At 38.8% G+C, this 13,836-nt stretch overlaps 1 protein-coding gene across 9 annotated transcripts in view; it reads right to left on the reverse strand.

Annotated features, from left to right (window-relative positions):
- The window catches only part of LOC112051523 (heterogeneous nuclear ribonucleoprotein R), a 36,028-nt gene that overhangs the window by 11,434 nt on the left and 10,758 nt on the right, over positions 1-13,836 (reverse strand). For 6 of the 9 annotated variants that reach the window (XM_052884095.1, XM_052884094.1, XM_024090208.2 and 3 more), the window contains 8 exons: positions 11,824-12,017; positions 7,167-7,294; positions 5,751-5,992; positions 2,895-3,030; positions 2,009-2,142; positions 1,838-1,924; positions 980-1,129; positions 427-572 (listed from right to left, as the gene is read on the reverse strand). In XM_052884095.1, the coding sequence (XP_052740055.1) occupies positions 427-572; positions 980-1,129; positions 1,838-1,924; positions 2,009-2,142; positions 2,895-3,030; positions 5,751-5,992; positions 7,167-7,294; positions 11,824-12,017 (1,217 nt within the window). Of the gene's footprint in view, positions 1-426; positions 573-979; positions 1,130-1,837; positions 1,925-2,008; positions 2,143-2,557; positions 2,694-2,894; positions 3,031-5,750; positions 5,993-7,166; positions 7,295-11,823; positions 12,018-13,836 lie in introns of all 9 variants that reach the window. The other 3 variants (XM_052884093.1, XM_052884097.1, XM_052884096.1) reach the window with 3 other exon arrangements.

The following is a 13,836-nucleotide window of genomic DNA, read 5'->3' on the forward strand; positions in this document are numbered from 1 at the left end:
ATGTGACGTCATTCCAAATCCAATATGGCGGCAAAATTATCACACATGGCGGACCGGACCGGATACTGATTTTAATATCCAGTGAAAGAATTATTTGACCTAACCTAAAATTACTGTTTTTCAAGTACTTATGCTATCTACACGATACTAAAACATAATCAAGCTTTATTTTTTATTCTTGTCCGTCCGTCCGTCTGCCTTTCGGTTTGTACAGGCTAACTTTTGGAACAGTTGAACGGATTTTAATGGGAGATAGAGGTTATAGAGAAACATAAAGGCTACTTTTTATTACTGAAAAATCCACGGTTCCCGCGGAATTCTTGAAATACTAAATTTCACGTGGATGAGGTCTCTTAGAAATAAGAAGTTAAAAGAATTTGGTTAATTCTAGTACTAAAAAGAAGTAAGTAGAAGTAGTGAACGCACCCGCCGCGCCCGTATATCATCTGCGTCATGCGGCGCTCGCGCGCCCGCAGTATCTCCTCCTTCTTCTTCTTGTCCGACGGTGGTTTCGCCAGCGACACCTCCAGTCGAGCGCCTCCCATATCCTTGCCGTCGATTTCTTGCATCGCCTACAATACCACAAAACAGCAAATATATAAAATGAAAACAATTAGACCATATTTCATCTCAATTTTCAGAAAAACATGCGAATTCTTAGATTTCGTTCATTTTGGCAGAATTAAATTACACGAGAAAAAACTATATTTTCGTTCTAAATACTATTTAGAAAGTACTTGATAATAGGCAACATTATATACAATTGAAATTAATAAATGGTTGTTTTTTTATTCTTTACAAGTTAGCCCTTGATTAGATGGTAAGTGATGATGCAATCTAAGATGGAAGCGGGCTAACTTATTAGGATCATGGTGAAAATTCACACCCCTTTCGGTTTCTAAACATCGCACCGGAACGCAAAATCGCTTGGCGTGTATGATACGTACGTACGTTAATCTAAGAATCATTGTTTACGAACCTTTACTGCACAGTCTCGGTCTTCAAAATGGACGAAAGCGTAATCCTTAATCTTCTTAACTCGTTCAACGGCGCCGTAGTGTTCGAAGGCCGCCTTCAGCGCCTCCTCTGTGATGTCGTGAGTCAGGTTTCGAACATATAACACCTTCACCTGTTGCAACACAACACTCTCAATCTGCCAATTTGAGGATATCCTAAGTATGAGAGAGCAGAGGTTAGGAGAATAACCTGTTTTTAAAAAGGGCATTAACATGTAAAATGCTGTACTACGTAGAATTTTAATAAAACGCGAGAACAATTTTCTATACAGTAATTTGTGAGCGATGTTTGTAGACCTCCCATTAGGTGGAATGACGAAATCAAGCGAGTCGAAGGGAGTCGTCTACAAAAAACCAATGTCCTGGAGAGGATGTCGTCTTTAAGCCCATTAAATACACTTCTCTTTACCTCTACTCTCCATGGTTTTAAGTAAATCATGGATTCATTATTTGGAAAAAAGACCGTGACACACTATAAAAGTATAATTGGGACGTTCTCGATCCTTCTTCCCAATCGGTAAATTGGAGAAAAGCTTTGGCAGTCAAAAGATGGTAATAAGCACAAGAGATTTTTCTTCTCTTTATAAAATATGTTACTCCAATTGACGAAGGATTCTGTGTTTGTTTAGTTCGTCGGTAAACAATTTCTGCATTCTACGTGTAAGTAGACCACTTAACTCGTCTAAAATACTCATTGTCAATTGTTTACATTTCCTCAAAAATATGTGTGAATGCAAGCAATTTTTGGGGAAATGTCGAAGGGAATAAGGTTAGAACAAAAATATACATTAAATTATTGCACTTAATGCGTAAGTACTCACTTTACTCATAGTTTGCTCGTCGGGTTCCTCTTGCGGGTCGGCCCAGTCCACTATTATATCACAGCCCCATACCTGCACAAAGTCGTCCTGTTATACAATTCAATACATGGCGTCTTATAAACTTCAAGTCGATCACACATCACAGGAACGTACAAACGGTAACATACCAACCTTTATTCTACCAGTTCCCAGTCTGCGTTTAGCTAAGGACGCCGCTTTGTGAGACTCGTATTCCAAAAAACAAAATCCTCTATTTTTCTTCTTGTCATCGGGCGAACTATATATAATAACTTCTACGAGTCCGGCTGCAATCATACAACTACAATAAAATGCCTAGAAGGGTAACGGGTGCGGAATCGATCATACAAAGCTCCCTCCAACCCTCGCTTACAATTGAATCTCAACGCTACAAAATATGAAGCAAATCAAACGATATTCCAGGAGAACATATACGGTACTGAAGAAGTCTAGAGAACAACAGCAAGATTCTCCAGTCATTACCAGTGAGCATTCTCGAGGCGGAGGCCAATCGTCAGGTTAACACTTCATTTGCAATCTACTGCGCGCGCGGCGCGGCGCGAGCCGGGCCTCGCCGGGCGGCGCGGGCCTGCGGGGGCTCGCGCCGTGCGCCCGGGGGCCTCGCGCCGGGCGCCGGTGGCCTCGCGCCGGGCCGCGCGCGCCCACTGAATAGCATTTATTATGAATTCGACAAGGACTTACGTGCGTGCCTAGTAAGCTCCTCAAACAAATCGTCCCGATCTCGATTCTTAGGGATATTCCCCACGAATAAACGATGATTGTTAAAGGAAACCGTAACGCCAATCTTTTTCCCCTTTCGAATTTCATAATCATTCAGCTGCAAGAACAATTCTTGGGAGAATAGCCAATGGCCCGGCCCGGGCGGCCGCGCGGCCGCGCGGGCATGACTGGAGAGGCGGATTGCGGTCATTGCAGGAAAGCGGGAGCAAGCGGGTCCCCGCGGTCCACACCACCCCCACCCAAGCCCAGCACAACCCAAACTATCAACTCGTAACAAGTCATTCGGTTTCAACTTTACCTGTTAATTTACCAAACTCTTCCAGTATCTCCTCTTTGCCTTTAGACTTGGGAATGTTGCCGACGAAAAGTCGCAGATTCGGTACGCTAATCTTAATTCTCAGAGTCTTCCCTGGTTTTATTTCGTGATTATCGAGCTGTGGGAAAAATAATAAGGGAAAAATTTTGAAAAGTCGGTTTCGATTCGGAATCGGAATCGGTCGGCCGAGCGCTCCGCGGCGGGCGCGGCGGGCGCGGGCGCGCGAGCGGCGAATGATGTCGGTTAGAGCCAATCGTGATGAGTTAACTGTACTGATGATAAGCCGAAAGTGTTGTACGGAGCAAAGAGGAGAGCCTGAGATATATTACATTCTCAGCCGGAGAACTTTTGAAGCCAATTGAAAGTTAACCCTGTAAGTGGACCGTTCGATGAAGTGAAAATAAAAACAAGCGAGTACAAGTGAGGTGGTAACAAAAAATAATGAAAGCAACTTAAAATTGAACGAGGTGCACAGAAAGACGGGATGATATCTCAGGACAAGCGAGGCTAGATCAGATTACAGGTGTTATGATTGCACATTGACATTTCAGTGATTATCAAACGGATGCGCACGCGAGTGACGCGGCTCGCTCCGAGCGCGTCACTGACGTGCTCATCGCAGTGGGATATTAATGTCATGCTAAATGATAGAAGCTTAAATCTAAATCTCCCAAGTGTGACTGTGAATACAGTTATTAATATATTCGTCAGGCAAATGATTGCGCCTTGCAAAAGTACCGGCGAGAGAGTGCAACACAGTAGTTTTGCAAGTGACGCCACAGTTTGGAGACTTCGGCCGCGGGTGGAACCATCACGAATCAGACATTCGACACTCGATTTATTATCAAAAAATGCATTTAGCTAACTGGACGGACACAATAAACACAGTGCCTTGAACTTTTATCGTGAAACACTAAAACAATCAAACCTAAATAATATTGTAGCTAGATACTCGTATTTCTGTGACATATTTTTGATAACAAATTTAGTGTCAACATACTTTAAAGAGTTACATTACTTTGATAAATTTCAAATAGTGTAATTATTTTTTGATTATTATCTCAAGATGAGCAAACTGATTTTTGGTCCAATAGTTTTCTTATGTACAATTTTAGGGAATTAATTTCGGGGACTAAATTTTGCAATTATCAGTCAATAAATATCGCAAATCATTTTAATTGTAAGATGCGTTTACACACAAATAAAATAACTGAATAGGTCAATAATTTCGCGATATTTATCGACCTTCAACATTGTGTGGGCTTGATGATTCCACCCGACAAGTCGGACAAATGTACAAGGAGCGAAGTCGCCAAATTGCGGTCAGCTATCGTGCTGTGATTCAGTTATTTTTGAGGGATTATACTTAAACATTCGGCGAGTCACCTGGAAAGTAGATGTCAAATTAGAATTTGGTTTATTTCGATCGTTTCACCAATTATTAAAAAAATAGGACATATTCAAATTAAATTTTAGACACAATTTGGTGTTACCAATTAATTATTTAGTATTGATTGGTCGTGTTTTACTATAACACTTGTGCTACAAATGTGTATCGTCACAGATGTGCTTGATAACATCCATTTTTACTGAAGATTGGTGGCAACCGCTAGACCGTTCCAAGCAATTTGGATCGTCTCAAAACTCATTCGATGGATCAAAAATTTTCCAATCAATATGCGATCGACATATTGGTATGCGACTTAACTCCTTTTGAAAAATTAAAACGAATAATAAGTAACGATGAATGACATGAATGAATAGTACAGTTAGATTACAGACATTTAACAATTAAACTAATCGATGGGTGAATAAAAAAGAAATCGAATAGTGTGGGAATAAAGCCTAGTTTTTCGCAACATCGACGAAAGCTCAGCATAAACGGGACTTGAAATAGCGGGGCCGTAAGTAGTAATAGATATTATTGAAAATAAATGCGAAGCTAATAGGAAATGAAAAAAAAATAAAGAAAAGTCGCCACCGATCTTTGTTTAAAAAGCTTAACAAGTCAACCTTTTAGAGTTGAATTGTCAAGATATTGAAAGTGGTAACTTTATGAGTGTCAGATTTAAATGAGTAATAAGACATTTGGGAAGAAAATATAAAAAATGGCAGGGTACTAGTCATCGCCAGTGGACATTAAAAGGCTTCGTTTACCACTCTCTTAAATAAATAATTGTAACAACATCCATTATTGTGATCTACCACAGCCTGAACTTATTTGTCGGATTGCTTGAAAAAAATGCATGTACGTACGTAATTAAGCCAAACTTTCCATCATGAAAATTTCAATTATTGATTACGGTTACTTTTTTAATACACACTCGTTAATTCGTTCGTTAATTACTAATTAAACAAAAAGTTCTTAATTTTGCAGTCTTAATAGCCCGTAACAGATTTTGCATTATTTCCAAAACTTGCATTTTTATCTTTCGTATATTATGCATGTAAAATCCATGTTTTTAAACTTTAACAGTACATATAAAATTAAAGACTCAGTATGAAATCCATCTCCTCTACCAATAATAATGTCACATTCGAGTTGATTACATGTTTTTCACGTAAACTGTGACTTCTTTCACAACTTGCTTTTTTATCTTTGCTACTATTTTGAATAAAATTACCATGCTTTCAAACTTCAACGGTACCCTGACGACTGATAAATAGACCTGGATAGAGATGTATGAAATAGACAATCATTTTACCAAAAAGGTCACATCCACATCTAATATAGCGTAAAGTTCACGCGGTATTGGAAGAAGTCGAACAACGATAAGTTCAGGCTGGGTGCGGTCGCGTGTGGGGGGTCTGCGCGCGCGCGTGGGGGGTCGCAGTTACCTCTTGCACGGCGCGGTGCGTGGCGTCGCGCGACGTGAAGGTCACGAAGGCGTAGCCGCGGTTGGTGCCCGTCATGGGGTCCATCATGAGGCGCAGGTCCCAGATGCTGCCGCAGCGCTCGAACAGCGGGATGAGCTCGTCCTCGTACATGTCCTTGGGGATCTTGCCGCAGAACACCTCGCAGCCGGCGCCGGGCGTACCGCCCTCCCAACCGGGCGGCGGACCCCCGTATTTGCGCTGACCTGTAACACATCACAAAGGTCAGGAACCACCGATGTAGTAGATACATCGGTAGCTCCTGACCTTTTAAATTTTGCCAAATCTACTTCAGCTAAAAGCTTTGGCAAAACAAAGTAAGATTCCAAAGTTAGGAGGAAAGTCTTAAATAAACCACATAATATTGTAAACGAACCGACTCGGCTTAATTTCATCACCAGTTTCAATTTAGCACCCCTCAGGCATAGCTACTCCCAAGTTAGGAACCATAGTATACCATCCACCTATTCCAAAGATCTTGTTGGTCGTATTAGATAATCTACAGTTATCTCACATATACTACAAATACTAAAACAACATATTATAGGCTAATTTGCTAAGAACATTTCTTCCATTCGCCCGTTCTGAGGCTTAGACGTCAAACCTCATAATGGCAGTAACTTCAGTGGCGACCACATCCCTTAACCACAACACAGCACTGATGACTTGACGACAGAAATAAACACGATACTTTATACTTTAACCTCATCAACTTTTAAAAGTCAACCTGTAATTATGCTCATATCTGGCTCAAAATATTAGAATGCGAAAACCGATAGTCCAGGGAATTAGCACACTGCGATATGTATGACCATTGCATAACAGTTTTAACTCTGATATCGCAATACATTTAGATAAAATAGATACGGTGCTTAATGAAGAAAATTTGTTTATTGCATTAGCGCAAGATATATATCAGTATGTTCAAAGTGTTGATAACATAAAAAGCTACTAGAATGACCAGTCATCAAAAACGTGCGATGTATGAAATTAAAAAAATGTGACTTCGTTAATAACATATAAAGCTACTAGAATGACCAGTCATCAAAAACGCGATGTATAAAATTAAAAAATGTGTTCGTTAAAACGTAAATCATTGCATTGTGGCCAAAGATAGATTTGTCAAATATTGATTCCAAGCAGATTATTCAGAATTTGAAAAACCTATAAAGCCAGAAAAAGTAAAATGAAATGTTGTAATAACCCTTCCTGCCATAGGGTAAAAAGCAGATCATTCATCAACCTTATGCTGGTCTCCAATCCAAAAGATCTGAATAGGAAAACTGAGGAGACAGGAAAGGAATATGGGGAGAGCGATTTTAACAGTCTTCTGAAAAGGAGGAGGTTCTATGTATGTTTTTTTTTAAATAGAATATGTACCTGTGGTGACGTCTAACGTGTACCCGGTCCGCGCGAGGATCTGTTTGATCTTGTCCTCGTCGGGCCCCTTGGCCTGGACAGTGGTCGTCAGGGCGGGCGCGCCTTGCACCCCCGCTCTGCTTTTCTGTCTGGAACACGACAATGTAACTATTCAGACATTGCTGAACAAGTGACACTTGTATTGTTTGAAATTGAGCAAATTTTCGAGTTTTATTTTGGTTGTTTATTTGTGCCATACGAGAAATACTCCTCTACTTGAGTTCTTAATCTTAAAATGGTCTGGTGGTTTGCGGCACCAGATAACACAATTGTATGTTCAATTGTTTTACTTGTAGTTCTCTAAATACTCGTTGACACCTATGTAATTTTTTCTTCAAATAAAATATGTTGCTAGATATTTCATCGACTTGTGTTTCTTATTTGGTATCTCCTATAAAATCCTCTACAGCTCTTAATATTTCCAACAATTTGTTGAATTGCCAAATAACCGCGTACACTTTTCTCGTTTGCATACTAAAAAACGCCAACAATAGATCACAGAAGAAAAAAAAACAATAATTTCTACTGTCCGCAAAAAAAAATACAAATGTACGGAACAGGCCGGTCGTAACATTTTCCTTCTTTTAGGTATTATAAAAAAATTAAAGCAATGAGTAATAATACGTATTTCTTTACAGTCGCGTCATAGCAGACGAGGTTCTTTGTTGCGCGGGCCTGCTTCGTTTGCACGGCTGCAAGTGTGCGTCACGTCTGCCAGAGGATAATGACCACATGTAATCTAATCTTGAGCGGTGTGAGTCGACGCTAAAGTGTCCACTGGTAGTCGCAACGGTTTTTGTTTCACACATTCAAATTGCGAGGCAACTGCCGGTTACTTTTTATCTTACGTTGCAAAATTGTTTAGTGAATACATTTGCGTACGTACTGAATACATTTTTTTTCCATTTCTTCTTTATTTATAGAGGGCTTGTTCAATACTGAACATGCCACCCTCATAAGATCCACATTATTAACCTACGATTAACCACTATCTTACATAACCTGTGCTACAGTGTTCTGACCTGTTTACCTGAACAGTTCAGTTTCAGTAAATCGTCCGTGAGTAATAGTCCGTCAGTTTTAACTGTAGTTCTTCTAATGCTTTTGATTGAAATTTCGATTAGATAAAACTGTACAGTTAAAACTGAAGGTCTGTAGCCCCTCTTAGCAAGCAAATATTCTAAGATTTAGGACGAGTATCACCAAGTATTGGATAGTCTAACCGTAAGTTACTTTCAAATTAGCCAAAACAAGCCGACGGCCCGCGGTTTCACCCGCGTAATTCCCTTGAAAATACGGGTAGAAAACATAACATTCCCAAATAATGTGGCTTTCTATAGGTAAATAAAATTTCAGAAAAAAATAACAGAAACTTTTAATGTTGCTACTGCTTGGTTTTGGTCTTACCTTACCAAGTGATTGTGGCAAAACTTTCAAATGAACTTTGCATTTGTGGTCGACACTAAATGAGGATGCTCTGGTTACGAGATGAAACGTGCCAAATAGGGTTTTGTCAAGTTGTCGTATGGATTTAACAGTTTTTCGTGGATAATTAAATAATTAATATAGATGTTTTTTCTTTTCTTTCTTTCAGACAATGCGCTGAGTCAGTGAGTCAATTTGCACACGCTCCCGGGGTGGCAACACTCGTTAATAAAGATCATGCTGTAGTGCAACACGGAACGGGCGATAAGTGTCCAATCAATTTTTCAAGATGACCCAGATACCGATCGGGTATTTGGCCATCATCCAATAATTGATATCGTTGCTACCGCTTACGCTAACAAAAGAAAATAAGTACCTACAATTTTTACTGTATTGTATACATTTCTCCAGGTAAAACTTACCACAGTAACACATTTTCGGACATTAGTGACGCCTGCAGGCCAATTCACTAACTTTGATATTTGTTACTGGATCCCCTTGCAAAATTTACCTACTAGCTAATTGTTAGTATTTCTCAAGTTACGTGATTTCGTATTCACTGTTTATTTAATAACTGATCAAAATGTCATCCGGTGCCAACTGACAACCCTTCGTGGATCAAGGAGTAGATAGATTTCCCAATTGATATTGTGATTTTTGTTAACAATGCGGTATAAGGAATACGAAAAATTATGTTGTTATCGATTTAATAAAAATTTAATTAGGTAGTTAAATACGTCAGAGTTAGTGAATTGGCGGGATAGTTAGAGGTGCCACGAGTAACCATAACAACAATATTACAATCGCGTACAAAATTTTCATTTATTTTCAACCACGCAGCACGCGTCTAACATTTTTGTTTACAATTGTACCTACGCAGACAACCAGTGGTGTGCACTTCATGCAAGCATTAAATCACTGCATACCCAAACAAATATTTCGTTAGTGCTTGTACAATGCATCCCGGTTTGGTTAAATTGTCTTACTTGTGCATACCCTGATCAACAACCTTATGCATGCCACTGCAGAAAACTGTAATTTTAATTCTATAACTGCATTGTATACTGACAAAGCAATGACGCATCCGTCGGACTTTAACCAGAAATACGCTCGAGACTTTAATAACAATTTAATTTGCTCGGAAGTTCAGGTTTATAATTATCGTCTCGATAAAAAATGTTCCATTCACTTTTGTTTTCAAGATACCCATAAATTGGGGAGAAAAAATGCGTTTTCTAAAAGCTGATTCTACTCTTCAACAGATCCATTTAAATCCATTATTTATTATCACGAAAATCGTTTTGCTAAATTTTTCATTTGAAACATTTTATTTGGTGAGATTTAAAAAGCTGTGTAATCCAAGTTTTTAAACTCCATGAGTCTTCTACACACCATGGTGGTCATAATTCGCTGAATTTGTTACTAAACCTATCTGGGTAGGTATTTGCGCGGCACTTCAGCCGTCAGCGACCCAAGTTAATAAGAAATGTATTTTGTAAACAACAAAATTAATACGAAATTACATTGTATCATTTAACGCTAGCCACAAACGGTCAATTATTCACCACGTAGCACCCACGACTATAATTGATCCTGTGTTGATCACTGCGTACAGTATATGTATAGTATGCCGCGTGGGTACTGCCGTTTGCTTTTCAGAAACGTGAGAATAATTGACCGTCAATGGTGACCTTTACAACGCCTCAGTTTGCAGATATAGGTAGCTACTTGTATTTCGTTGAGGAATCAATTCGAAGTATGAGTCGGGAACAAATGCTGCATACGTACATTTTGACGTAGTTTTATGTAAATTTTATAATCAATTGCAATAAATAACAAACAGGTATATGTATTTGTATTATTTTCTCTATAATTTTGTATTCATTCATTTATGATTAATCAACTCAGTGGCGCTAATTTCTTTACAATGATTTACAACTTTACTGTTTGAGTCTACAATTTTTGTCTATATCTCCCTGTCTCTTCTGTTATAGACAAATTCGAAACACTCTCTTGTTATGAAAACATTATCATACAACAGCTAACGCATCCTTTCTGTAACATCAATGCTTGTAGCGTATATTTTCAAACGAGGTCCAGCCATAAATCCCGTACCTTCCATACTTGTATGAATTCTGTCTATTATACTAACAATGCCGGTTGGATTAAAATTTTTATAAAAGTATAATATAGCATCTGTTAACACATCCGTGCTCTTCAAGATGTGCAGTCCAGAATTGTACGGTAAATTCACAAACAAAGCGGATGCGCCGGTAAAAATAATGCCAACACAAAAGCCCCTCCGCGAAACACCACAAAGCGAGTCTCGAGACTTGACACGATTCGCTGTGCCCGCCAAGTACCAGTTAGTTTTATACGGCAAGGAACTTTCCCATCGTTTTACAAGGCTTCGCGGTAAATACCTACGTCGATACGCTTATAACTACATTCGTGAGAGACCCTTCTGTCACATTCACATTGACGTCGCATCACTTCAAGCGGCAGAACGTGCGACCCTTTACGACTTTGATAATTGTGTGTCTCTTTCATCTCTGCTCTGGTTGGCAACACCCTTAATTTTAACTTTTTTTTTCATTTAAGATCTTAGGGTGGTAATGCCCAACCACACGGAAATCAAGATATGATGTACATCTACAAAGTGCACTTCATAATGCGTCAATAATTTGGACGAGTTTATTATAATACAAAGTTTAAAATGTTTAATCTTAAATAACCTGAAAACTTAAGGGTCTATTAGACACGATATTATATTTAGGGCAATAACTCCGTTAGGACCCTTATTCATCAACCCATATTCGGCTCACTGCTGAGCTCAAGTCTCCTCTCAGAATGACAGGGGTTAGGCCAATAGTCCACCAGGCTGGCCCAATGCGGATTGGCGGACTTCACACACGCAGATAATTAAGAAATTCTGTGGTATGCAGGTTTCCTCACGATGTTTTTCCTTCGCCGTTTGAGACACGTGACATTTAATTTCTAAAAAAACAAGTGCCCTTTTGCAGGGCCGTCCAAGTGGCTAGCGATAGGACTGGATGGAGTATTGTTTATCGAAAGACGAGTCGCCAAGGTGATCACGCTCCTCAGTATTTAGGATCGTAAATTAGTGACCGTGTAATCTAATCGGCACATTCGACTTATGAATACAATAAAACAAAACTTATCACACACTCACCTATAGGTCTTCATGACTCCACATAAATAAGCACTTTTATTAGATACATGCTCGAGATTTGAATCTAAAAATTGTCCAAGAACACTTAAAGCACCGTCGGATGGAAATTCTTTTAAGGCGTCCAGCGCACGCTCGTCCAACTCTGCGTGCGCTAGCTTTCCAGTCTTATAAATATCGTCGAGCTTGGTTGCTACCTGGAACAGACAACAGACACCGTGTTTTATTAATGTGCAATACATACGGGCAACATTAGCATTGAAGATACTGTTTCATCGCTCCATTTGAAAACGCTTATCCCAACATGTTGCGATATTTCGAGCACATTATGCGTTAAAGGTTCCCGGAATTGGGAAATTGGTGGTGTTACGCCCTGTGCTTTGGAGAGCACCTACATACAGTATTTGGACCCGGTCATTATCATTTGATAGTGGACATGGAAAGAAAACATGCATTGGAGGAGCTTAGTGGGTCTAAGCTTCATATTTTTTTTTCCTATATAGAGGAAGGCGTGTACGCCTATAGCAAAAGACGTATCTCGTGAAGAGAAATGGACATATTTTCAGCCAATGGTGACGGAGTAGAACCACTCCCATCACTTTCGTCCCAAGTCAATAAAACTGTATTGGGTCGTTGAAAAAGGCTGATAATGATGATGATGCGTTAGAGCAAATATCGAATAACTGGTCACACAAAAAAGGCGATATAGTAAAAAATATAAAGACATGGCAGACCATACCTGCTATTTCCTGGCTCAAAATAAGCTTAAAATTACTACGGTGAAAAGCAATCCTTTAGCTTATTGAAGGAAATTTGAAGCTCATTTTGAGTTAATCCGTTAAACAGGGTGGTTATTGTTCACGCCAACTATAATATAAAAAGTGGCTATCGCTAAACTAAGAATTTATGTCAAAAACCAATGTTATGAGTATGATTTCTGGTGGTACATGTTTGTTATTTAATTTTATTTAATTATATACAAATGCCTCATGAGTCCTATGGTTAGACTATGTAAGGTCGGATTACTGCAATACCGAGCAGATGTGAAATACTGAGATTTTCTTACTTCTAAGAAAATTTCAAGCCTTGAGTGAGGAAGTAAATGGTGTCACAATGGTGCCCCGTGCCTCAAAGAGCAAGTTATGCTGTCGATACTTATTAGTAGTAGCTCATTACCTATCATTAACATTTGATAGTGATCGTAAAACATTCATCTTGAGTATATCGAATCAAACTTCATATCCCCTCTTCTATAAGAAGGGAGGCCTCGCATTGTAGTAATCCGATAAAACAGGCTTAATTACTATATTGATGATGGAAATATTTATTCAAATTGTTTTAATTTTCATACATAACAGAACAAAGGATGCGACGAGCTAAGGATGTATGGATGCGCGATAGTATAGCAATGCATCGCCTATTCGCCTACTTGCATACGCATCTTTAATCAATGAGCTGCATCACTTACTCGTAGCTGTTTCAAACAGACAGTTTCGTAGCGTAGCACTTAGCTACAGCGCACGATTGTAATAACATCTTTAAATCTATACTAATATAATAAAGCTGAAGAGTTTGTTTGTTTGTTTGTTTGATTGAACGCGCTAATCTCTGGAACTACTGGTCCGATTTGAAAAATTCTTTCAGTGTTAGATAGACCATTTATCGAGGAAGGCTATAGGCTATATATTATCTCTGTATTCCACGATATATCCTGAACCACGCGAGTGAAACCGCGCGGCGCCATCTAGTTACAAGATATTAGACAAGATATATTGATTTTTATGATACATTCGGGTAAATAAGGTCAATGATAACTATTTTATACATAAAAAGCAAAGATTGTCTGGATATTTGCAAAATAAATGAGATTATAAAAAATCTAAATCTATTAATAAAAAACAAATATACGAAAAAAATATTAATACATTGAAGTTTTAGTCCTTATTGGTTAATTATTTTCTTCAGTCTTAAACAACGGTTAAAAGAACTTTGCAATTTTTTTCTTAATAGTTTTTT

Source organism: Bicyclus anynana, chromosome 10, assembly GCF_947172395.1.
Source record: "Bicyclus anynana chromosome 10, ilBicAnyn1.1, whole genome shotgun sequence".
Lineage (NCBI taxonomy): Eukaryota > Metazoa > Arthropoda > Insecta > Lepidoptera > Nymphalidae > Bicyclus > Bicyclus anynana.